The sequence below is a fragment of the Manacus vitellinus genome, unplaced genomic scaffold (assembly GCF_001715985.3).
Source record: "Manacus vitellinus isolate BGI_N305 unplaced genomic scaffold, ASM171598v3 scaffold_3_pilon, whole genome shotgun sequence".
Taxonomy (NCBI): domain Eukaryota; kingdom Metazoa; phylum Chordata; class Aves; order Passeriformes; family Pipridae; genus Manacus; species Manacus vitellinus.
Window position 1 is genome coordinate 1,766,535 of NW_021940535.1, and position 27,095 is coordinate 1,793,629.

Here is a 27,095-nt window from a genome sequence, read left to right on the forward strand (position 1 = left end):
ATGCTGTTATCTGTGACCAACAGGAATGGCTCTAACAACACTAACTTCTCCAGTCTTTATGCAGGACTCTGACTGTCGGTGCATTAAGGTAAAAGAAATAAACCCCTCAAGGATAAAAGCTGTAAAATTAGCTTCTGACTCTTATGAACTGATGCTGCAACTCAATTGAAAGCTTGCAAGTGACCAGCTGGAAATAAAATGTTTTCATAAGTTAGCAGTAGTGAAGGTTTTGTAGGCCAGAGAAAATCCTATATTATACCATGCAACATTGAAAAGGTATTAGGTCACATACTTCTCACTGGAATTTAAAGGGTTATGTGTACAGAAAGGAGTACAGCTCACACTTGGTAGCGTTTAGCATTGCAACATGTGTGGAATTAAATCAATTAAATGTTGATAAAGATATTGGATTTCACCATAGACAGACTTCTATAGTAGTTCTTCCCTGGGGAGACTGGCCTTTAAAATAAACTGGATTTTGTCTGTGACCACTGCTGGAATGCCTTTAGCTTTTATGTTGCCTGTCAGGACATGGGAAGAGAGACACACTGGAGAGACCCATCTAGTGATGTGTAATAGTAAACAATCCCTAATGGTGCCTTTTCCAAGACTCTTTCCCTTTGGAGTAGTATTACAAAACTGATTTTTAGGTTGTTTATCCAAAGTTTTTGATAGCTGCTTTACTTGGTTACCATATACTCTGAAATTAATGTTGTGCTTGCGTCTGTGTTCCGAAATTGATCCATGATTTTAACATACAGTTATGTGTATATAACTTTTCTTAGATAGCTTGTTCTGTTAAAATTTGAAACTTATACACATTCTTGTAAGTCATTTAACAATGTTCTTCAATGTTCTGCATTACCATATGCAGTATAAGAGCTGTAAGTATTCAAACAGGAGCAAACCGCAATTTTTGAAAGTTACTGCTTTACAATTTAGAACATTCGACTTGAAAATATCTTCTGTGGTTCTGCAAGAAAAGTCTAATCAGTATTTTAAGCAGGGCAAGATCAAAACCACCTTGCTCTGGCACTTAATGTGGAAATTGATAAATCAACCTGAATATTAATAATTTCATACTGAGTTAATTAACTGAATGCTCTCTGTTTCTAGCCATTGCATGTTTTATGCCTATAATGTGTGAAATAGCCATAAAAGTCTACTATATATCATTCAAGTGGCAAGCATATGTTGAACTAAAAGACAATTAATTGCTCAGTTGGGTCTTTTAGGTCTATTAGATTAACTATCAATTTTTCAAATCATAGCTCTAATAGTTTTAGAATAAACTGCATCTAAAAATGGGGAGGGATCGACTAACGGGTTTCAACTTTGTGAATGCTGTATTACTCTGCAACATCAGGTGTATAACCGCTCGTGTCCTCGAATCACCTACTCAAAAGGTTAGTTATGAATTTTTGTGAGTCATGATATGAAATCCTTGCTCCCTGAATAAGACAGAAAAAAAATTATGATTTTAGGAGGAGAAATTTGCTCTGCATAGAATATAAACAGGAAGAGATGTTACCAGAACAAAATACAGTTATAAAAGTACTGCTCTCACAATACTACTACAAAAAAGTACTTACGCATTTCTAATTGGGTGGTAAAACAGATGGCAAAGTCATAAAATGAATGAAGTAACTTACTTTGCCAAGTCAGATTTCATTAAAGAAGTTTGCAACAGCTGGATGATTCCTTAGAGGAATAAAAGGAAATTTTTGAACTGCAAAATCCAACATGCTCCTATTTTATTAGGTTCCGTTTGGCTGGTGTATTGATGCAGTCTGCCTGTGAGGAGAGAGAACACTTGCCTGTATTTGTGAAGAGGAGATGGAGAACTTGGTGGTACCTGCTTCTTGATGTCTCTTGTTAATGCCCTGCATTTGGTCCTGTGTGTTTGCACCATTTGTGCTGTGGCCTTTGATATAAATGTGCTTGCACTTGCTGGAGCACTTGTTTCCTGCATCCTTCATTGTTATAAGTTGTTTTATTAGCACAAAATGTGAAGGATAGTGTATTTTAGTATTTCTACTCTGTTGAAACTTCATTCAGCGAGGCACTGAGAAGTGGAAGAAGGCAGTGCTTGCCTGAAATGATTTATTTAAAAGCTTAAACCTTTTCTGTGTCAAGAATTTCATAGGAGCGTTATTCAAACAAGGCTTCTATGTTCATTCTGTCTGTGCTAATGCTTAAAAGAATTTAAGGGTGTTCATGTGAATTTTCACTGTAGTACTATATGACTGGCTAACAGGGCGAAAGAAGTTGTTTTGAGAAGGATTAATTCCCTGAGCTATCAGCATCAGAACTTGTCTTGGTGCAAAGACAGATGCCTGCAACATATACAGATTCCATAAGAGTGTTGGGTGCAGCCTGCCATGAGCCTGGTGATTTGGTTTTGCTTTGCAGATACCATTTGTTTCTAGATTTCTCTATCATAAGTTAACTTTCCTGACTATTGAGCAGTAAAACTATTTGGGTGGAGTTCTGGTTTTAGCAAGTGTGAATCTTAAGTCATTCTTCCTGGCTGTAAAAATGGCCATGCAAATATTTGTTTTTTCTAGAAAACACAAATCTGTCATTCTGAAATTCTAAAGGAAGATTATAGGGGTTTTAGCAATTAACAAGATAGTTTTGGTGGAGGAAAACCTATATTTTTTTCAAATATGTCTTTTGGAAGCTGCCTTTAGACCTTTCTCAAAGAATCTACTTCATGAAGGCAAGACAATAGGCTGCTTACATTTCAATCTTCCTTAAATTTCTGTAGTGCATACTGAAGTGTAAGTGTACAGGGGCAAAAAGGACACACTGATGATGTTTGAGATTCCTTTTGAAGTGTGATTGACAAAAAACCCTCTGAATTTATGATACTGAATATGCTCTGAACAACTTTTTGAATGCAGTGCTCTTGAACTGCTTTTCAGAGTGAACTGCTGAAGCTCACACTGCAAGCTCTGGCATAGTTCCTCCAAGGGAACTCCATTCTTATTGCTTTCCAGAGCAGCTGGAAGCAGCAGCTCAGTGCACATGTGAGTGAAGCCTGTCTTACCAGTCAAAAGTTAGCTTCCAGGTGTGCTTTCTTGTACTTGAAACACAGCATGAAAATCACAGAATCACAGAATATGCTGAGTTGGAAGGGACCCACAAGGATCTTTGAGTCCAACCCTTAGCCCTGCACAGGACCATCCCCAAGAGTCACATCATGTGCTTGAGAGCATTGTCCAAATGCCTCTTGAACTCTCTTGGGCTTGGTGCTGTGACCACTTCCCTGGGGAGCCTGTTCCAGTGCCCAACCACCCTCTGGGTGAAGAACCTTTTTCTAATATCCTACATAAACCTTCCCTGACACAACTTCAGGACATTCCCTCAGGTTACCACAGAGAAGAGATCAGTGCCTGTCCCTCTTCCTTCCCTCACGAGGAAGTTGTAGACTGCAATGAGGTCTCCCCTGAATCTGTTCCAGGCTGAACAGACCGAGTGACCTCAGCCACTCCTCATACAGCTTCTCCTCAAGGCCTTTCACCATTTTTGTTTCCCTCCTTTGGACCCTCTCTAACAGCTTAAAATCTTTCTTATATTGTGGCACCCAAAACCGCACACAATATTCAAGGTGAGGCTGCGCCATGCTAGTATGTCTTAGGTGACACTAACTTAAATGTGTTCTTGAAGTGCTTCCCTGAGTTCTTAGTTGAATAGCTCTAGTGAAACCCCTGAGCTGTTGATTCAGCATTAGTAAAATTCATACTTGGAGGCAATACATTGACTCTTACATTTTGTGGGGGGAGAGGGTGGGGAAGTGTATTTGTTCTATATCAAATGCAGAACAATAGTATCTCCCATGAATGTAATTTGACCTTTGACAGGAGACTTATTTATGGGTAACTGATGTAGGAGGCTCTTCCACAGATGTCCCCCTCATCTGTTTCAGCCTTTCATTAGTTTTGCTTGTGGTGGAAAACCAGCAGTTAGTACCATAGTACCTGTTTGTCTGTCTTCCCTCTAAATCCATGCAAGTCTATGGATACCTTTGACAGGCTAGTGGCATGTAATTGTTCATTCTTCTATTGTGACGACTGTTACTGTTAATTCTCTCCTCATGGTATATAATCTTAAATCAATACAAAATTAATACCTTCTGTTAATATGCTAGATTACAGATCTTCATGTTTATAAATATAATCTAAGAGAAGACATGACTCTTACACTTCATGTTAAAGAAACACTTCAGCACTATCAGCTTCAGAAAGTTAAGTTCCCTCAATGATTAGAATAGACTGAGATAGGGCACCAGCCATGTAATGAACATGTGAAAGCAGAAACAGTATTCCAGACTCTTGCATAAATGTGTATATTACCAAAATTATTTCACAGTGTAACTTTAGTCAGTTGAACTATGAGAGCAGTTTTATTGCTGGTGTGCTTGAGTTTGCTACTCTTCCCACTGATCTCTGGAGCAGTCCAGATAAACCAATGAAAGTATCTAGAACTCTTCCCAATGTTTTGTAATAGCCATAACATGCAAAAAGCGAGGAATCTTCAACAGGGCTAGATAATGGTTAAGGAACCTTAGAACACTTTCATTGTTTTGCCACAGTGCTTATATGCTGGAAGTGCTGTAGTTTTGCTTTCCCTGTGGTCAGCTATGTGCTGTTCTGGGCTGTCTTTGGTGCCAGCAAGCTTGTTTAGGTAGCTGATCTGTCCAAAAAACAGTATAGATAATTTTTGTCTAGAGCAACTTCCTAAGTGCTTTGCCACCTAGTGCTATTGGGAGAAAGGTTATGGAAAGATAGTCAGACTGTGCCGGGTTCAGTTTATGTCAACCTTGCAGACACACACAGCTGGGTTCAAGTGTTGTGTGTTTTGTCAGTGTTTTATGTGGACAGTGATGTAGCTGCTTCATTTTCTTTTCAGCACACTACAAGGTTTGAAATCTTAAGACCTTGATTTTGTTCTAGACAGTTTCTGTTGTTTAGTTTGTCAGGGTTTTCAGGTGCTGTTACATGTGGGTTTCAAGAAATTTCCTGATGGAAATGCCTTCCTGGAAGTCATCTTGCAGGATACCAAAGAAGCTTTTTGGTTACAAAATGCTGAAATGATGACTTGAAACATATGGAATTCATGTATATTCTGACTTCAGAAGCTGTTGCCTAGTTCATGGCTATGCCTAGAAGCTGGCACTAAGGCCCTGTGGAGCCTTAGGAAGTCTGTGAACTTCTTTGCTAGTGTTTTTGTGACTTCTTGTTGGAGAAATCTGTTCTTCTGATGATGTCTTCAAAGTACGAAGTACAGGCGTGTGGGAACCACTGTTCTTTATAGCAGTGTGAGGTAATTTACAGGATCAATGGACCTTGGTTACTTGATGAAGAGTTCACTGGTTGACTTATCCAGTTTAAGTGCCTGCGTATGGTTACAGTTTGAAGTACCTGTCTCAAGGAGCTGGGAAATGTAGATCTTTTGCCTGAGATTTGCTGCTGCTGAGAGATAGAACTGAAGTCAGTTTTCTACCTTTTGCTTTTGTTAGTATATGTGTGGTCAGTCACCTTAGTAAATTTGTTTTGTAGGTGTGGGAGACACAAACACCTTATGTGGTGTGCCCTGGAAAGCTTAGGAAAGAAGGGCTTACAGAACCTTGAATGTGGTTTAACTGCTTGTTAAACTCATGGGAAGCAACAAATCCTAATTACCAGTTAAACATGTTTATGTCCAAGGATTATTTTCGGGAGAGAGGGAAATACTTATTGTGAAAGTTTCTACCTTGTTCTGAGGTTGAGGTTCAGGAGGCCTGTTCCGTTATCTAATGAGACTAGTCATTTCTAAGATAGGTTTGAATATTTGTGTTAGTTCTCATCTTTTTCTAGGCTTCTACTCTTAATTCATAGTGATTATTTAACATTTGAAATACTTGTTGTGCCTTAATAAAATACTGATACTACTTCATGCAGAGCTTGACAGATGTTGTGTGTTTAAACACCAGTCAAACTTGAGCCATGGAATGACACTTATTATAATAATGCTGATCTAACTTTAAAAACTTCCTTACTCTCCAGTTCTTAAAACAGTAGGTATCATATATCCTGTCTTATGTCTTCATGTATCCTATCAATTTCTGGGTCATGGGCTGTTTCGCTGTTCTGGTTTCAATATTGTAATTGGAAGCAACTGTTGGGAGGGTTAGACTCTGCTTGCCTGGAATTGCCTCCCTCCTTTTCCAGGAACACTTTTGTTTCAGAAATATCTGACTCATTCCTGAGGTGTCTTCCAGATACTTGGCATCTAGTATATGCTAGTGCTGTTTTCAAAGAATACATTCTCCATAAACAATGAAGTAACTAGTTGAATTTGTGATCTTTTCATAACAGATAAGATTATATTGCTTGATGGTCCTTGGGGACATCAATATGTTGTCACTTTTCAAAATTCTTGTTCCTGTGCTTTTTCTCAGAAAGCTGAACTTATAATTTTTAGGTCATGTGAGGCAAGAGTGCTTTGAATCAATTTGGGGAATTAAGAAACTTTGGAGAATATTTAAATTCACTTAGAAAATACTGTCAAATAATTACCATAAATTTTCACTTCAGAATAAGATAAGTTGTAGCTAATGTTTCGGGAAGTGATAGATTGTACTAAATTTAAAGTACAGAGTAGTGCAGGTATTAATTTCTTCAATTAGAAAAAAAATGAGTTATCTGATTAGAACAGCATGAGTTTCCATTACTAAATTTTCTTTAATTGTTCAATAAGTAATTGATAATTTTGCCTTTCTGGAAGTATTTTGGTCAAAACATACTAACTATAGTTCTTAATATTGTGCAGGTGGCTCACATATTTCAATTAAATTACTCCTATTCCTTCAAACGTATCAAGTTCTAACCCTGTTAAACAGAGTAAAGATAGGTGCTGTAACATATCAGCTAGTGGTTGTAAGTGATGTTTGTTATATAAAGGAGTCTTCAGAGAAGAAAGTAACTCATCATAAAAGTGAGTGGGTAATGAGGTTAATGTGACAGACTCAAATTTTTATGTAATCTTAAAGGAAAGGAAACAAACTGGAATTCAGTTTTGATGTATTAGTTTTATGTAGGCTATAAAATTAACAATAAAAAGTTGTGTTTTTTGTAATTGAAGGGCACCACCATCTCTGCTTATTAACTAGAACCTATTATACTAACTGTACCAACTGTGATTAAACACAAAGCTGTGTATAACTAGTCCACTTCAAACAAATGTCTGCAGCAAATCAAAGTCCTGCTGTTAAGGACAACTACATATTCACAAAGCCTGCATTCAGCTTTATGTATAGTACTGCAGAAGATGCCAGCTGAATTTGTGCCTATAATGATGTGACTTCGGTGTAATGCTTTTCTTTCCCTGGTCTGCTCTTGTTGACGTTGCATATACAAGACTCCAGGGAATCAAAACAGGCAGAATAAGCTCCTTGACCTCTTTTGGTCTTATTCTCTAAGAAAATGAGGCTGATCATATGCTCTGTTCTTTGTTATTTTTCAGCCTGTAGGCCAGTTTTGGGTACATTTTGTCAGAGATTCAGGTGTCTTTGATAAGGTAGTTTCTGTAAATTTCTTTAGTATGTACTACTGGCTAAAGAGGGGGAAGTCTACCCTGTGATTCACAGTGCTCCCTGTGAAGGAAAGGAAGTAATCTAAAGTGTTGTCTGTTGCCCTATTTGGATGGTACACAGCTACTCTGTTGGCCACTTTTTTGCTCCCTCTAACTGTATGAACCTTGGGATTATTGCATTGAGGAGGGATGTAGAGGACAAATGGCATGGATATGTAAGGAAGCATGCTTTGATTGTTTTGGGGCAAGTTACTCTGTAAGAAAAAGCCAGTTGAGAAACAGGACAGCTTAAGAGGAGTCCTTGAATTTGATCAGACAAACAAGATGAATGAGGGGCTGAAACCCATTAGATTTTTTTTCACCCTTAAGCATATTTTCGTCTCAGTTTATTGGACTGAAATAGTAGATGGGAGGACAAAATATAGACCAATAAAGAGAGATCAAGGATTCCTGCTTTTTGTTTTCTTCTTCCCTAACATGTATTTGCAAAGATATCTTCCCTGAAAATATTGTCCCTGAAGATGAAAAGCTTTTTTTGTCTTGGCACCTGATTATTTTACTCTTGTAAATCTGGATAATCACTCTGTGGTCCAAGACTTTATGTGGAAGTTAACATGATGCTTATGTGTCCAAGTCCTGTCACAGGAACAATGTCCAGCTCACTCCTCTGGTGGGTGGGTGGAGCTGAATGCTGGATGTTGGGTTTAAATCTGTGAGGGACTACAGGTAACATTTTTTGCACAGAGGAGCTTTGATGTAAGGTATAAAACTCAAGAGAACTTGGTATTGCTACAGGTAGAAGCCAGCAGCTTTCCAGCTCCAGCTACAAGTTCCTAGATTATCTTAATCATGTAAAAATAACTTAAAAGTTATTTATTTACCTAATCTTCTTTCCTTTGATTAGATTATTAGACTGTTGGACAAGATGCCATTGCTGATGCTAACATGAATTCCTACCTCTGCAGTTCTTAGTTAATCTAATTTCTCCCTAGCCTGGCTCTACAAAAATGATCCTAGCTCCACCTGGAAGCTTGCCATTAAATGGAGCACAGAATCATGGGGATGGTTATCTGCAAGCAGGCAGTAAAGCAGCTGTAGGAGCTTTGAGAACTGCTTACTTCGGCAGAGCAGTCGGATTCATTTGTTTGTGTCCTTATCTGCACAAGTATGTTGGAAAAGGGCAGTTTCCTAGGAGTTCATCTGAAGTGGAGGTGAGGACTGATCTGTACCATGGTGGTTAGACAATGCTTTTGTCCTTTTCAGTGAAGGTGTTGCAGTACATTGTTGAGTCAGTTAAGCTTTTGCTTCTCTTCCAACTTGATGAACTACACAAAGAACTGTGTAAAAATAAACTTTAATATATGTCATCAGCTGTATTATGGGATTTAGAGTGGTGTGGTAAAAACCTGACTTGCAGAAATGGATGATACAGCTATTGACAACACCCTGCTTGACTCTGTGTGTGTCTCTCTGCTGTAGGGTGACGTAGAATTTGACTGCAGGATCATCCAGTGTTTATCTTCTGACTCCCAAATAATTTTGCATTGTGAAGATGAAAATAATTTAAAAAAAAATCACAGTACACATAATAAGATGCTTTCTTGAGCTTCATACAACAAGGTTCTTGCCACAGTCTCTGTCAGTTTTATCATAATTATAAAGTAGGCCAATTCAGAAACTAGATATAACCCACATTAATACTACTTATGAAAATAAGCCAGGCTACATAAACTATGGGTGGAAAGACTTTGTGTGTGAAACTTCATCTCAGATGCTTTACTGTTAAAATTGGAATCTAGGTTCCTCTTTGCTTTTCAAAGCACACTGAAAGAGGTATGTGGTAGTAGCTTAAAACTTATCACTTTCAAGCTGTCTCTCCTCTCCGGCACAGTCCTTGCTCTGAAGCAGTCTCTTTGGATTAAGTGTTGTTTGCACAGTATCATATTGCCTTGTACTTGCATTGTTTGTAACTTATTTCTCTCTTTCCACGTTGTCTACTATCAGCAGGCCTGAGTTTTGCTAGAGTTGTATCTTTACTGGATTGTGAAGAACTTGGCCTCCCTGAGCTGCCTCCTACTAAAACGTGTAGCAGAGTATTTATGACAAGCTTATCTTTAGGATTTGAAGTCTGTGGTAGCATAAATCATAGAATTATAGAATAAGCCAGGTTGGAAAGGACATCTGAGATCATCAAGTCCAACCCTTAATCCACTACCACCAGAGTTACTAGACCATGGCACTAAGTGCCACATCCAGTCTCATCTTAAAAACCTCCAGGGACAGAGAATCCACCACTTCTTTGGGCAGCCCATTCCAACTCCTTCCAGTGAAGTTTTGTTGTCTTCAGTATTTTAATGGAATGTTGTTTACTGACAGTTATTGATGGCTTGGAATACTGCTTTGTCTGGTTGGGTCAGGTTTTTATAATTTCAAGTTTTTTTGACTCAATCTCTTATGCTTCTTTGAACAGGTGTTATCAAGACTTCTGAAAATGATAGGCTGCTATAAAATCTTTCTGGTTAAAGAATTTTCAGGGAAAAGGAGCATTGTCACTAACTTTATTATTTGTAAGGATCAAATTGGAAGTGGAAATGTGTTTGGGTTCTTTGTGTGTCAGCTGTTGCAGAGAGTACAAAAAGCAACAACTTCTGTTTGTCACACTGGGACATTACTTGTTGAATTGCAGCTTGAAGTAAAATATCAATTTTCACACTGCTCAATCCACTTAAAGACTAGAGGTTAATTTACAACAAGTATTACAGTGAAACATTGCTATTGTTTATTTGAATTCAGATTGTTTGCACAAACTCACCTGACAGAGGTCCTGCTGAATTCATTTGGACTTGTTCCAGTATTGAAGTACTTACAGAAGAATAGTCTGTTTTCTTGCTCAGAGTACGCCATATCCAGGTATACTAGTGCTTCAATTTCTCTGCTTCTGTGGGTATATGTTGTAATCAAAGCTCCGCAAGCTGAGCTGTCGTCAGTTGGTAAATGGAATTCAGATGAATTTTCTTTATATTATTTGCCTGAAATACATACTAAGAAGCATGATTTTCAGGGTATGTTTTTCCTTTTAAGAGAAAAGTGGAAAGACAAAACAATGGAGTATTTCAAGATGTAATGTAGCTTGAAAACATGCGCATGGCTTGGAAATATTTTCCTGTTCTTGTACTGCCTCTTGAGTAAAAAGGAAGCAATGGTTCTTTGTAAGCCAAAATGGAAATGTGTTTTTGTTCTCTTCCATCTCCTTTTTAAAAGAACTTGTAACATGATGTTAGTTGTATTTCTCTGCTATGGCTCTATAAATGAGTACATTAGCTTACTCATACTTACTTCACTTAGATAATCTTTTTGGGGAAAACAATTTAAGTGACTTAGTTTTCAGTTGCATTTTTAGAATTCCTTGAGAGCAGAATGGTACTGATGTGATCTGAAGAGTTTGTCATGTGGGTTATGGGTTAACCTTGGTAGGCAGCTAAGTACCACACAGTTGCTTTCTCGCTCCCGCTCTCTACCAGTGGGATGGGGGAGAGAATTGGAAGGGTAGAAGTAAGAAAACTTGTGGGTTGAGACAATGATAAGTTAATACATTTAAAAAAAAAAAACAAACAAAAAAACAAGCCCAAGGAAAACAAATTATTAAAAAAACCCCTTGCTTACTGCTGGCCAAGCAATGCCCAGCCAGTCCCTGAGCAGTGGCAGTCCCGACAAACTTCAAATGTCTCTGCCAACTTTTATTCCTAAGTGGTGGCATGGGGATATCCCTTTGGTTAGCTGTTCCAGCTGTGTGTCTCCTAGCTGCTTGCTCATGCCCAGCCTACTTGCTGGCATGGCAGCATGAGATACAGAAAAGGCTCTGTATTTATTTATTTTTTCTTCTAGGAAAGGTTGGCTGAATCTCTACTGAAGCTTTAGTCAGCATGCTTTTATACTTACCTGCCTCACTGCTAACAAAACCTTAGTGCATGGACTCAACTAGGGATTTTGATAAAAGTTTTAAGAAAATTGTCATGCTTCGCATTCTGATAGTTTAAGCTGCACACAAGGGTAATTCATTATGCAGGAGGATGTAATTTTAGTGTGACATTTCCTTTACCCATTGTGACCATTTGACAATGAGGTAATAGTGCCTTGTTATGACACTGTGTTATCTGATAGTTCTCTATGTAACTGAGCTGTGCTGCCATACGAATGTGCTCTTTTTGAGCTTTCTAATTAACAAAATCTGAGTTACATTTGGTTCTTAATTGCTTCCATACATGTTTATTGTATTTATATATGTAATGTAGATGTCATTGTGTCTTTTGCAGTTCAGAGCTTGTTTTGACCTGAAATCTCTGGAGGAGAGTACATTCTGTCACTGTACAGGGACTTTCATATGTCTTAAGAACTGTGCAAGCAATCACAGATTTTACTGTTGAGATAGGTAGGGAATGAAACAAAGGTGTGGGAAGATCTGCTGAAGAGATCTGCTAAAACTATAACATGCTTGATTTATTTTATTTTTTTTAAGTTAATGGGATTGTTATGTTTTGTATTTCTGCAAGCATACATTAAACTATGCGAGTTAACTCATAGGGCCTCTTGGTACTGGTGACATGCAGAGATTTGTATTTAAGCAAACAGTCATGGGACTGAGACAACTATTCCAAATACACTGAATAATTATATTTGTAGGCAAGTTGAATCTTTTTACTCTATGTAAACTAGATTATTATTTTGGCTTCTGATGGACTTATTGAAACTGGGTATTTTTAGGTTTTAAGTTTGTTTGCTTTTCTCTGTAAAAGTACACTAGCTAATCCTTGCTGCCTTGTCTTAATGCTTGCTATTTAAGATGGAAATTCCATCAAAAGTCTGTTTTCTTCCCTTGCAGCTGTCATATCCCATGTTTGTGATATGGTGGTGTACAGTGTTGACTCACTGTGAAAGATTTCTTTGCTTAAGTAGCAAAATAGATGAGCTCAGTATAATTTGTGGAACTACTTGTAGTGAAAAAGCAGATAGATTTCACTGAAGACAGCAGAACTGAATTTAAGACATTAGATATGTAGGGATTTGAAACAAATCCACTTTAAACGTTCATGTGGAAAAAGGAAAAGAAAACTAATGAAGCAATATTTTTCTTCTAGGTTTTTTTCATTTGATACCTGCGAATTTTCTGCAATCCAAAGATGGCAGCAAATAAACCTAAAGGACAAAATTCCTTGGCTTTACACAAAGTCATCATGGTGGGAAGTGGTGGTGTAGGAAAATCTGCTTTAACACTACAATTCATGTATGATGAGGTAAGAATCTGCACTAGAAATTAGGAGATGCCTGCTCTACATAGTGTTGTTTAAGTTAAATTTGTACAGTTTTTTTCTGAAAGGGTCTAAATATATGTGATGTGGTATGAAAGTCATGAATTAAGTGGGACAAAAACATGTTTTGTGATTAGTGATTTGCCTTCTAGAGATACCTGTGAAGGTAAAATGTGACCTTTTTCAGACTTCTAAGCAGTTAGATGCTCTGTCATATTATTGGAATATTTTCACATTGTTCACTAGACCTATTAGAACTTAGTTATTACAGCTGAAAGCTTCTTCACTTAGGTGAGTTGCATGATGCCTGAAACAACCAAACTTTTCTATATTTTTTTATGCTGCTGCTGAAGAGAGGAATTAAAATCAGTTTCTTGTTTCCTTACCTTTTTCCCCCAGTGAAAGTGGCTTAGGAAAGCAAGAACTGTTTGGGCTGAGGAAAAATCTGCTTTAACTGAGACATTTGAATACTTCACATGGCCTAAATGCATATGCTTAGTTATTAGTTACTGTACCCATTTAAGATGCTTGCTATATCCTTGTGTTCAAACACAAGCATTTGCCTTGTATAGGCATGATTTTATATCATTAAGGTTTGTTGTTTTTTTTTCCTAGTTTGTTGAAGACTATGAGCCCACCAAAGCAGATAGCTACAGGAAAAAAGTGGTTCTGGATGGGGAAGAAGTCCAAATTGATATATTGGACACAGCAGGGCAGGAGGACTATGCTGCAATTAGAGACAACTACTTCCGAAGTGGAGAAGGCTTTCTTTGCGTCTTCTCTATTACAGAGCTAGAATCCTTTGCAGCAACCGCAGACTTCAGGTAAGTTACAAGGCAAGATAATTATTCTGATTACAATGTGATGATTACAAGTGATTTTTATTTTTTAATTGTTGTGTAATATCTTTTTGATAATCCATATTGAATGACAGCTCTTACTGTTGTCACATAATGTTCTGAACAGATGCCTAGCCATGCCTTCACTATCTGTACCACTTCAGATATCTTAGTTGCTGTGTTTCTGAATACCAGAAAGGCTGTTGCCACAGAGCAGATACTTCTGCCCTTTGTAAGTTGGTGTTGCTTGGCACTTGTGCTAGGAAGCAGTGTTTTTTGAGGAGGTGTACAGCTATCCAAAGTAATGGATCTGAGAAAAATTCCATAGAGTTTGTATGGTTGCCTGTAATGTATGTACAGTACTGTGTACTCCCCAGAGGTGTCTTTTTTTAGTTCTTGCTCCATATGTAGAGGACTATGATGTGTTTGTCTTACCCTGTGAAAACCTTAGAACAAAAAAGCAGCTATAGCATGTGCAACTGTTTTATACTAGAATACTTGTTATAAAGATGACATGGCCAGATTTCAGTTGAAAACTCTACAGAATAACCATATCTGGTCATGCCTGTCTACAAAGTCTTAGGCAATGTGAGGCACGAGCATTGTATTCTGGGAAAGAAATTCTGGGAGAGCAAAGTGCGTAGCATCAACACCACAAGCCTTTCTACCTCTTAAAGATGGTTTTATGAACAACAGAGTATGGGTTTGGGTGACAAGGTTTTGGAAGCAGGGGTGGCTTCACTGAGAAGCTGCTAGGAGCTTTCACTATATCCAGTGGAGCCAAAGCCAGCTAGCTCCAAGAAGTATCTACCTCTGGTGAAGGCTGAGCCTACCAGCAACAGTGGCAGCACCTCTGGGATAACGTATTTAAGAAAGGGGAATAAAGTTGTTAGGCAGAAGCAAATTGCAGCCAGAGAAGAAAGGAGTGAGAATAAGTGAGAGAAGCAGCTCTGCAGATGCCAAGGTCAGTGAGGAAGGAGGGGGCAGAAGTGCTCCAGTCGCCAGAGCGCAGCCTGTGACGAAGACCGTGGTGAGACAGGCTGTCCCACTAAAGCCCGTGGAGGTCCGTGGTGGAGCTGATATTACCTGCAGCCTCTGGAGGACCTGCAGCCTCTGGAGGACCCCAAGCCACAGCAGGTGGATGCCTGAAGGAGGCTGTGACCCTGTGGGAGGCTCGTGCTAGAGGAGGCAGCACCTGTTGAGAGAGGAGCCCACACTGGAGCAGGTTTGCTGGCAGGACTTGTGACCCCATGTGGGACCCACGCTGGAGCAGTTCTGCATGAAGAACTGCAGCCTGTAGGAAGGGCTCACCTTGGAAAAGTTCATGGAGGGCTGTCTCCCATGGGAAGGACCCCACACTGGAGCAGGGGAAGGACTCCTCTCCCTGGAGAGGATGCATTAGCAGAAACAACATGTGATGAACTGACTACAACCTTCATTCTCTGTTTGCCTGTGCTGCTGGTGGGGAGGAGGAGATAGAACTGGAAGTGAAGTTAAGCTTTGGAAGGAGAGAGGGGTGAGGGAAAGATGTTTTTTAAGATTTGGTTTTGTTTTTCATTACCCTACTGATTTAATTGGTAATAAGTTCAATTAACTTAGCCAAGTTGTGTCTGTTTTGCCTGTGACGGTAATCGATCAGTGATCTCTCCTGTCCTTATCTCAACTCAAGAGCATTTTATTGTATTTTCTCTCCCCTGTCCAGCTGAGAAGGAAGGTGATAAAGGACTTTGGTGGGTACCTGGTATGCAGACGGTGTCAACACACCACAAACACAAATGAGAAGTATTTTTCAATTAAAGTAGTAGATATACATTTTGTGTAAAGGATTGCTGTAAATCTGTCCCTTCAGTTTTGCTTGGGTGGAATTTTTCTCTGTAAAAGATATGGATGTAATTTTTTGAATTTACAAGACAAAAGTTCTGCATAGCATTCACCCTTCATATCAAAATCAGTATATTATTTAATTGTAAGAAAACATAAAACCAAAATTTGGAACTGGGTATTTCTGGTGTAATAAATGTTTAACAGGATAGGGTTTTTAAGATGGCTTTCAGGCATGCAGCATATTAAAACTCTTATGATAATAATAGAATATTATACAGGTGGCAGTATATTACAGATGTTCAATGTTGTTTGAGAGAGAAGGATATTTAAATTGCTCATTGCTGTATTTAAAAAAACGACAAAAGAGATCAGAAAATGGTTTTACCTGTTCAAAGTGTAGTGAAATAGGAAAGGCCATAACCTTTGACAAAAATAAGGAAACAAATATAAAAAGATATTATCTACATCCCACTGAAATAAGGCTTCTCAAAGATGCTGTCACAGTTCAACTTCATTATCACTAAGTGGTGAAACATGTTTAATATCTCTAAGGGAGGAGTATGAGGTATGAAGAGGGGAGACAGTGAGAGTTTCATCTTCTAGTGGTTTTTTTTGATTTCTTTGTGTCTCTATGTGTGTGTTTTACATATTTTGAGAGAGGGAGGAGCAGACCTTGTATGTTTGCAGGCTTATGCTAGATACTGTCAATTGTGTAGGACTGTTTAGTATAGTTCAGCTCCTCTAGAGTGCAAAAATCTGTTTAAAATCACGTTAATGCTTCAAAGTACATGATCTTTGGCTTTAGAAAAAGTCCTACTTTTCCAATAAAGGTGAGCGTTAACAATATACATGTTGATACAACAAAAATGAAAAAAAAATCCCTTTAAGTAAAGATACTAAAATTCTCCTCTGTCCAAATCTGGAAGTGCCTTTCAAATTGCCTTTGAAACTGTAGAAGCCTAAATGCTAAAATGTAGCTCAGAAAAATTACATTTTCTGATGTGTGTACAGTTAAAGTACATTTGACATTGCTGAGTAGTCTGAGGGCATACTATTTAAGAGCCAGATATGAAAAAAAGTGACAAGAAAAATTTGGATGTTTGTTTCAGTGGAATTTTGTTCTGCTGGAATGGCAGACCTCCAACAGAAGAGCTGTGTACTGCTTCAATATCTGCAGTGGGGTTCCTGGTACGCTCTGAAATGCCAATGCTCCGGGTCATTTTTTTCAACAGAACGCAGACCTGCAATGACTATACTTTTAAATATTTGAAAGGCAGTTTGATAAAATTTGGCCTTGCTTTGGGTAGAATTGGTCTGGCTCTTATGTTTGGGTTTTTTTGTTTTACATTCTAGATTTCAAGCTGGCGCATATCATTTGTTCAGGAGATATCAGTCTTCGGAGGGGTCGCAAAGGAGAATATTGTCATCTGGATTGCTGTTAGATTAACTCTTTACATAATGAAATTGTTTGGCATCTGTGGTGGTTTGACCTGGCATTTATGCTAGGTGCCCACCAAAGATGCTCTATCACTCCCCTGCTCAGCTGGACAAGGGAGATAAAATACAATGAAAGGCTTTTGAGTTAAGGACAGGGAGAGATCACTCATCAATTACTGTCACAGACAAAACAGACACAACTTGGGGAACTTAATTGAATTTATTACCATTCAAAATCAGAACAGGATAATAAGAACTAAAACTAGCCTTAAAAATAACTTCCCTTCACCCCTCCCTCCTTCCCAGGGTCTACCTCCTCCTCCCCAGCAGCACAGGAAGACAGGGAATAATGGGGGTTGTGGTCAGTTCATCACATGTTGTTTCTGCTGCTGCTTCCTCCCCAGGGAGAGGAGTCCTTCCCCTGCTCCAGTGTGGGGTCCCTCCTATGGGGGACAGTCCTCCATGACCTTCTCCAGTGTGAGCCCTTCCCACAGGCTGCAGTTCACGAATTGCTCCAGTGTGGATCCCTTTCCATGGGGTGTAATTCCATGAACAGCCTGCTCCAGCTCTGTCCCCCACAGAGTCAAAAGTCTTGCCAGCAAACCTGCTCTAGCATGGGCTCTTGTCTCCATGGGCTTACAGGTCTCTGCCAGGAGAGCCTGCTCCAGCACAGGCCTGCTCCAGTGTGGGTCTCCTCCATGGGCTGCAGAGGAATCTCTTCTCTGGTGTCTGGAGCACCTTCTCCCCCTTTTTCACTGACCTTAGTATCTGCATAGTTGTTCCTCTCACATATTCTCACTCCTCTCTTCTCTGAGTGCAATTATTTCTGTGCAGTAACTTTTTCTTTCCCTTCTTAAATACATTATGCCTGTGTCATTACTGTCATTGCTTACTGGCTCAGCCCTGTCTATTGGTGTGCCTGTCCTGGAGCCAGCTGGCATTGGCTCTGTTGGACACCGGGGAAGCTTCCAGCAGCTTCTCAGAGAAGCCACCCTTGTAGTCCCCTTGCTACCAAAACCTTGTCACTCAAACTCCATATAGAATCACCTAGATAATTAGTGTTGAAAGCTACTAGTTTTTACCAGTAATCTGATTTACAAAGATACTGCAGTGATGCACTGAGTTTTCTTCTGGCCACCTTCCTAATCCACTGACTATTCAAACTACTTGTGGATACCTGCACACCCTGTTAAAACATTTGCACTGGTATTTGTGGGGAAGAGGAGAAATGTTGCTTTTTGATTATACCTCAGACATAAATGTAGTGTTACAAGCTGCCTCCAATGCATAGCTGTTGATTTGAAAAAAAAAAAAAGGGCTATCTGCAGTTTCTCAACCCTGTGAATAGACTTCCCCCACAAGACTACATGCTATTCAGAGCTTTTTGTAACAGCGGGAGAATCCTGCCATATACCAAATGAAAGCCCTTTAGAATATCAATTACTTAATTGTCTTCAGCTTCCCTCCCTTCAACTTTAAATTTTGTTTCACCTAAGCCAGCAAAAGGAATTTTTTTCTCCATACTTTTTGTCAATCTTACAGAAATTGCTCCATGATCAGGGGCTAAATTTCACTGCTGACTTTATGCTCTTTTCTTAGACAAGATACAGAGTATCCTTCTGAGAAAACTGTTCTTCCTGATACTTCTAATGCATTTCCACGTAGAAGAAAACTTTCATTATTTTTTAAGTGTTGAAGACTTATGTACCAAACGATTTGTAGTATTGAGATTTATGGCTTTAAACCTTACATTCTAGAAGTTAAAACAGTAGAAGTGTCTGTCCTTAAAAATCTGATGCATATACAACTTTTATCTCTACATTGGCTTATAACTGAATGAAGAGAACTGAATATAATTGACTTGAGAAAGATTCCTGAAAGGAAAAGATTTTCTCTTAATATGCCATAGATCATTTTATCAGCTTTAGAAATGGCACGTGCATTTTGTTAGGAAAAAATCAGCAGTAAAACTGAACCTTGGGTAGCTTAAAAATGGCAATCAAAAGTAGTAATATAAAGACAATGGGAAATGCTCTCAAATAACACTGTTAAAGGGAATGAATTATTAATATAAATTCTCACCTAAACCAATCCTGTTCTATTTTTTTTCATTTCTTACTGACTCACCTCCTTCCTTCCTGGAGGACTAGTTGTCTGTCCCTGTCTTCATTCTGTATAATGTCATAATTAGGTTTAAGACTTTCCTGTTACATAAGCTTCACAAGAGGAATATGTGGCTTTTCACTGTAAAGATGGAAAAGTATTTAGTCTGAGTTCTTCTTTTTGTGTTCTAAGAATAGTACTCCATGCAAAGCTTAATTTTCTTTTCCTTTCCTTTTTTCTCCAGGGAGCAGATTTTAAGAGTAAAAGAAGATGAGAATGTTCCTTTTTTGCTAGTTGGTAATAAATCAGATTTGGAAGATAAAAGGCAAGTTTCTGTAGAGGAAGCAAAAAACAGAGCTGATCAGTGGAATGTTAATTATGTGGAAACTTCTGCAAAAACACGAGCTAATGTTGACAAGGTAATAACTGCCCTCTTAAAACAAAGGATCTGTCCATCAGTTTTTACGTTAGCCCTCTTTTCCGTGGGTTTCTCTATATGTTCATTATTTTAGCAATTATTTTTGTGAAATTTTATTCAAATACTTTCCTCCCTTAGCTTGCAGGGAGTGGATGACTAGGTGACTTCATGTAGAATAGTGAAAATGTTGACCTAGACTTCTTACTGCGTTTTCTGTAACTAGAAGACAGTCTGCTTCTGAACAGTGAGGAGTACTGTCTGATCCTCAAAGTAAAACACCCTGTAAAAGCAGATAAGGGAGGGATTTGAGCCCTCTCTACCCTCATTTAACCATCTGCCTTATTTGTATGTTGCTTCAATGAAGAATGAATGAACCCAAAAAGCTTTGAAAAGCCTAGAAGTGCCTCATGAGTTTTCAGGGATTAAACCTGGTTCAGAAGGTCATGAAATAGGAGAGAATATTTGTCTCCAAAAAACTAAAATATTGATTAGTTGTAAGTATTTCACTATAACTATAAAAGACAGGAGTTCTACAGCCTTGTAGAATGTAAGAGTAACAGATTTGTGGCAAAAGAAGTAAGTAGTTTAGTGCAATGGGCCAATCTTTTGTTTCAGAGATGTTGACAAATTTGACCACACATTGAATCCCAGTATGGTTTGGGTTGGAAGAGACCTTTTAAAGATATCTAGTTCCAACACCCCTGCCATGGTCAGGGATGCAACCCACTAGATCAGATTGTTCAGGGCCCCATCCAGCCAGACCTTGAACACTTCCAGGGATGAGGCATCTACAACTTCTCTGGGCAGCCTGCTCCAGTGCCTCACCACCCCCACAATAGAGATTTTTCCTAATTTGATATTTAAATCTGTCCCCTCTTAGTTCAAAACTGTTCCCCTAAGGGTCTTATTACAAGCTACCACTGTAAAAAGTTGTTCTCCTTCTTTTTTATAAGCCTCTTTAAGAACTGAAAGGCTGCAATGAGGTCTCCCTGGAGCCTTCTCTTCTCCAGGATGAACAACCCCAGCTTTCTTAGCTTGTCTTCATAGGAGAAGTGCTGCAGTCCTCAGATCATCTTTGTGGCCTCCTCTGGACTTGCTCCAACAGGTCTGCATCTTTCTTGTGCTGGGGGGCCCTAGAGCTGGACCAAGCACTGCAGGTGGAGTGTCACCAGGGCAGAGTAGAGGGGGTCAATCACCTCCCTGGATCTGCTGGCCAGTCCTGTTTTGATGCAGCCCAGGATACCATTGGCCTTCTGGGCTGCAAGCACACCGTTGGCTCACATCCATCTTTTCATCCATGAAAACCCCCAAGTCCTTCTCCACGGGGCTACTCTCAATGAGTTCTTCTGCCAGTCTGGACTCATGTCTGGGATTACCCTCACCCAGGTGCAGGACCTTGCACTTGGTGAAAAATTTTCTAACATGAATCCTTATGTATGAGCTGTCAACTGAGTATGAGAGCTGTAATGTGAGTTCTCTTTTGCAGTAACTTTAACTCAACTGTTTTCTCCTGCCAGTTATCTTCCTGAAAAACTGATTGTTCAATACTACATTAAGAACTGTGTGCTGTTCTGTAGAGTAAATTAAGTCAATTAAACACAGCAGAACTCATTTTCATTGATGAATACAGCTCTGATTTTTTTTATTGTTATAAAAGCTAATACATCTTTTAGTTTTGATGTATAATTGCAGTTAACAGCCATCTATTACAGTTGTAGAAATTCCCAGCTCTTCAAATCCACTTTACTATATTTTAGTAGCTAGGAAAAAAAGTGTGTGTATATATATTTTTTCAATAGCTCTCTGATCAATAGCACACACAGGGTAGGCTACCACAGAGTTCCAGGTTTCTTTTAGGAGCTGGTGGCATAATGGATCCAGATTAGCATGTGTCGTACAGATTTAGGATTTGACAGGCCATAAATGAGGCTCTGTTGGCACAAGTGAATACCACGTATTCTTAGTTACTTGGAGCATACGAAGTTTTTTGGTTTGTTACACAAACCTGGGTTACTCTTTTATAAGAAATCTGGCCTCTCTGAATTCCAGAATAGTGGGTTTGCTCATTTGGGAAAAATACAGACAGCTGACACTTACTTTGGCAAAGGTGACCCAATAAGCATTTTCTCAGAAGGTTATGTGTCCCAGACAGCTAAATATTGTAGTGTGATATCAGTGCTTAAGCAAGTTGACAGTTGCATCTTACCATTAGCACAGATTTAACTTCAAGCAAGTAACTTAGTGCACATCTGAAAATCTAAAGGCAATCTCATTTCTTGATGAAAATGTTTAGTTCCATCGATTTTCTTCAGATTCCATGTAATGAAGATTGACGCTCTTGCTGCAGTCAATATGAGATTAGTGTCATTGCAAATAAAAACCTACTGAGCTCTGTAGAGGAGCTTTTCAGCCCCTGCACTGTCCATGTTTCACAGAAATCAATCAAGTCCCTTGACATAGATCTAGAAAATGTCTCCTGAGAAAGAAAAGTTTTAGAATTGCTCGGATGATTCCTTACAATAAAATTATAAAGATGAAATTATTATTTGCTGTAGCCTCCTGTGAGTCAGGTAAAAATCTGCTTTTCAAATTAGTAGTTTTAAGCAGTCCAATCATAAAGCCTTAAATGTCAGTAGGATCTCTCTTAAATAAGTCAGGGGTATCCAACTTTGTCACATTTGTTTCCTACTAAACCATTTGAGGAAAACAAACTTCATGTGTACTTTAAGTCTGTAGTATGGTAGCTGAGATTACCTGACATAAGAAATAGTTTATGTAGTCATATGATTGATAACTTTGCTTTAAGGGAAATGCTATTTTTTTTCCCTAGTGACTTTGTGTTTAGACTTGCACCATGGAACATAGCATGAAATGTTCAGTGTATGTCACTGCTCCATTAGTATGTTTCTAGGATTTGGGTGTTCACTTTTTTAGCCTTTGCACTCCATCACTGAAAATACTCAAAACATGAACTGATTTCCTTGAGTCTCCTCAGGAGGATATTCATACAACATTTGAAAATCTTGGCTGGTGATGAGACCCTTGTTTCAATCCTTGTTTAAAATTGTCTGACAGGATTAATAAGCAAATGTCAGAAGACAGGGGAACATTATGGTGCCATGAAAGAAGGACTGCATCATATCAACTTGGCCTTCTAAACCAATGAAAGATTTGTTAGGTTAATATTTGTTTGCTCAAACTGGTTGCATATAATTGATAACTGAAGTGAATATCAGTGATAAATTAACTCATGTCTGTGACTGTTTTTGCATTTATATTCTTGCATCTTTTTTAGGTGTTTTTTGATTTAATGAGAGAAATTAGAGCCAGAAAAATGGAAGACAGCAAAGAAAAGAATGGAAAGAAGAAAAGAAAAAGCCTAGCTAAGAGGATTAGAGAAAGATGTTGCATTTTATAATCAAAAGCCTGGATTCCTTTCCTACCCTGACCATACTAATAAAAAACATAATTTATAAGCATGCCATTGAAGGCTGAAGTGACTGAAATTACCCTAACATGTTGGAAAATGTAATGTACCACTAAAAGCATGAATTGGAGCTGCACTGAAAGTCAAATTCACTGAAAACAAATTATGTGGCTTCAAGAGAAGCAAAGTTCAGTCCATTTCATAATTGCCTACCTTCTCACATTTCTTCTGAATGTAGTGTTTCATAGGCAGTCTTTTCTTTAATAGTGAACAGAGGGGCAAAGTATTACTTTGTGGGTTCTTATAAAGCATACTTTTTTATCACTGGTAATTGTCAATTCATCTTGTCTTTTGTTGCCTTGAAAATTGCAATTGTGAACATGATACCTAACAAAGCAGCATGCAGCTGTTTTGCCATGGAGTTATGCAAATTAGAAAAGAATAATGTATATGTGAACAGTTATGTTGAGGAAAACTACATGTGGTTCTGCATTACCTGATTAATTTAGAAGAGTGATATAAACTTTTACATTGAAATATTTGAATATGCCTTAATTTTAAAACCCAAACATAGCAGGTTGCTTAATCAAGAGTGTATTTTCAACTTTGTTGCATGGAGACTGTCCCTGCACATCAGTGCGAGACTGCTGTCTCTGAGGAGTGCAGTTACATGAATGATTTTGCTAACTAGCTGTCTGCTAGCAGTGTCTGTTCTTTAAATATGTGCCATACTCTGGTATTGTGAATAATACAGAGCATATTCTGTCATCCATAATTTGGTAACAGTATGGTATCTTAACTAAAAGGTCAGAATACATATAAGACTGAAGTCATAAGCCTATGGCACATCCAAGCCTGGAATGGTTGTTTAAAATTTAATGTGCTGATACCTTGAAACTTCCCTTTTGCACATAGATTTTTGTCTAGATGTTCCTTGGGTTTTAACTCCCTGGAATTGGGTGGAGTGGGGCTAATCTAGTAGCGCTAATGTGTTTTAAGATGTTGTCTGGCAAATTCTGGTTAATTTCTTTTGTGTTCCTAATACTCAGCTATGGGAACATGGTGTGTTATGCTGAAGCTCTTTGCAGGTTTTGTATCGTTTAGTCTATGTTGATTTTCAAATGGGGAACAGTGTAGCTACTTTTTCTAGTTAACGTTGATATCAAACAATCAAACATGCTTTGCAATACAGAAACATTTAACATGTACATCCAAAATCCCCAAACAAAACATACTGCCTCAGTTGCTTCAAAACAGCAAGAATACTAGCACACGGTTAGTATGCTACATCTTAACTAAGAAAATACCAGAATGTTTGAGGGTTTTGGACTCCTTTGTGGTGAGACAGGCTAGATCAATTCCACGAACTGTTATACTTTTTATACATGTGTAAGCCTATAACTGACAGTTTAAAACGTGCTCAAGCAAACTAGGTAACAAATATTTAACTTTCATGCTAACAGACTTTTAGGGACTCAAGTCTTAGAAGTTATATATGTCATGTTAAATATTTATCAATAGGAATTTTGTATGTGCATTTAGTAGACTGCCAAGTGCAGAATTAAAGTTACTCATGTAGCTGGCAAGTAAGCCAGTCTTCATCTTACTGTGTACTCATTTGGGTCTATTTAGCCAGGGAGTCTAACCACTAACATTGTGACTTTGCTTTGGAACCTGTATACTGGGAACTGAGGTGTTATGAAGCCACTGGACACATGAAAGCTGTCTTGGCTGATGCCTTATCCTGTCCTTTTATTTGCTATTTGAGCCATTCAAAGATGAATAAACTTCCATTTTTCTAAAATACTTGTGCGTGTTAATTAATAACTGTTATTCATAAATGTTGCTATAGCTGGTGCCAGTTGTCAAGCAGTTAAACCTTAATATTCCAGAAGACTGGTTTGTGTGCGTGAACAAAATTGTACATTAAATCTCATTAGAATTATAAAAAGGCAGTTCATAATAGTGAGACTATGTATGTGCTACCTTTTATCCAGAGCTAATTTGCTTAGTTGTTATAAAGAACAATATCAGAAAACAGGCAAACAAACTGAGGTAGCCTTGATTTAAAAAAAAAAAAAGTGGACAAAAAACAACCAACCAACCAAAAACAGACTACCCACAACCTACATAAGTTTTAATAAAATAAAAGTGAATTCTAAGTCATTTTCTTTTGGCACAGTGAAGGAGAACGTTAAGTGTTCTTCTCGACTTGCAGAGAATATAGCTTGCATTGTGAATTATAGGATTTGGGTATATGTTGAGAGAGTCATCCAAACTGAGTGTTATATTTGCATCATAGAGGAGTGTTGTTTTAGCCTACTTTTGTGTCTGAAACTCCTCGGTCTACCTACTCAGAGTGCTTCTGTGCCTGAGGGCATGTTTCATCCCCTATTTCTCCAAGAAGTTGAAGATACTTTCATCACTGGCAGGATCAAAGCCTTCCATAGTTCTCTCCAAGTTAGCTTAATGCTGGCAAAATGCATGGCTTGGTAAAACTGCAGACCAGAGAGATGCCTTACTTTGTACAGAGCTATAAAGTTCAGTTTTCTGTTACATGTGAATATGAAACTAACATTGAATTTTTATACTAACTCCATTTTTTCTGTAGCTTTTCATGGCTTTAAAAACTTGATTAACTTTTGAAAATATTGGCTAAGAAATCTATGGTCTATTTTGTACTTTCTGTAGCCTCCTGATGAGCATACAGTAGCTTAACAATAGCAGTGTCCAGCAGTTTTTTTGTTCTGCGGCAGCATTGCAACGTGCAGGAGGTGCTTTCCCATTAATACTGACCTTGTTAACATCACATTAGCATGCAGAATGACCCCTTTGGCAATTCCAGTGGCAATCATAATACAATAAAATATGCTTCATATCTGAGCCTTATGCTCACTATATTCATCTGTAGGAGCTAAATACTTTGTCTATATATATGTATAACGGGCTTGCTGAAAATCTTGGGTTCTGTTTTGGGACACCAAGCTTCACAGTGCCTCTGTAGTTTCAGAGACAGAGGGTAGGTGTTCTCTGCTTGATTATATTCCAATGCAAAATGTGGAGCAGCAGAGTGACAGCTGGTGTCACATGAGAGCATATAATCCATTTAGCTGTGCCAGAGCTGGATCAGAAGGTAAGACTGAGCACGTGACAATGAGGAATTGAAGAGGGAATTGAAGAGTGCACCTTAATTCCTAAACTTTCTCATTGCTCAGACGTGTTGGCTCTTCTAGCCATGTGGATGCATAATCATGTGCATTTCCAAATTCACTCCTGCCAGTTTTTGGCTGTGACTTAAATGACTGGGTGTGTTTTTAAGAGGTGACTCAAAGAAACATCTTGCATATTTTTGTGGCAGCTTCAGCTTGTTACTAAAATTGAATGGTAGGAAATGTGCCAGTGTTCCTAAAACCTCTTTTCCTGATGTGCAGACTGTTGAGAAATACATATCTATTCATTTAATGAGCTTGGTAACAATCAAACTTGTCCATTTCTTTTTGGATTTGACCATATTTATGTCAGGAAAGCGAGGAGAGGGGAAGCTTATTTCTGCGCCACCTGATGGCAGGCAGCCATCATCTGTGGGCAGCTGTGGAAGCACATGGCCAAAAGGGAGAAATTAGGAAGTGGCCAGAACCCAGATGAAAGCTCAGGGAGTCTTTGCAATGCTTTGGGAGCTAAGATGAGAAGTGGGAACCAAAACTGCACACCACGGTTAGGCACAAAGTACTGGTATGCTCCTGCTGCCAAAAGCAAGGTGGGACAAACTGGAAACCAGATACATGCCTTTGTTTCCTCTTCCTGGCAGCATCAGTACTGATTTTCAGGTATTTTCTCATTGTCTGAGTAACAGGTGAGGTAGCACCTGCAGTAGTGTTGGACCTATGTTTTCTCTAGTCCTCTGCCTTCTTCCTCACAGAGCTCACGCTCATTCGTCTCTGAAAGAGCAGGCAATAAATGCTTACAGACTCGTTAATGCCGTTTCCTGTGCTTGTGCTGTGTGAGCACAGAGTAAGAAGAGGCTGGAGGAAGGTTGGAAGAAGCCTCACCCATCGACCACAGCAGCAATGACAGCAGTCTTGTACTCTTTCCGTGGAAGTTCTGGAGGAGGATCTGGGATTTTGAAGTAGCGCAGTTATTCTTCTCTCTGTGCTTCTTATGGA

General features: G+C 38.7%; 1 protein-coding gene across 2 annotated transcripts; it reads left to right on the forward strand.

The window, feature by feature from the left end:
* RALA (RAS like proto-oncogene A) lies at positions 1 to 24,738 on the forward strand. 2 transcript variants are annotated; one of them, XM_018075740.2, is made up of 6 exons: positions 1 to 88; positions 1,762 to 1,848; positions 12,714 to 12,869; positions 13,500 to 13,708; positions 19,332 to 19,506; positions 22,801 to 24,738. In XM_018075740.2, exons 3-6 carry the CDS (start codon positions 12,756 to 12,758, stop codon positions 22,921 to 22,923), a joined length of 621 nt encoding a protein of 206 aa, XP_017931229.1. In that variant the 5' UTR covers positions 1 to 88; positions 1,762 to 1,848; positions 12,714 to 12,755; the 3' UTR covers positions 22,924 to 24,738. The 2 variants fall into 2 exon arrangements, with proteins under 2 accessions (XP_017931229.1, XP_008919563.1); XM_008921315.3 differs by having other exon boundaries at positions 2 to 88; positions 1,762 to 1,851.
* Positions 24,739 to 27,095: the final 2,357 nt, after the last annotated feature.

Coding starts and splice junctions, on each gene's coding strand:
- RALA (XM_018075740.2), top strand. CDS start 12,756: ATGGCAGCAAATAAACCTAAAGGACAAAATTCCTTGGCTTTACACAAA. Junction 12,870..13,499: donor TACAATTCATGTATGATGAG/GTAAGAATCTGC, acceptor TTTTTTTCCTAG/TTTGTTGAAGACTATGAGCC. Junction 19,507..22,800: donor CACGAGCTAATGTTGACAAG/GTAATAACTGCC, acceptor CATCTTTTTTAG/GTGTTTTTTGATTTAATGAG.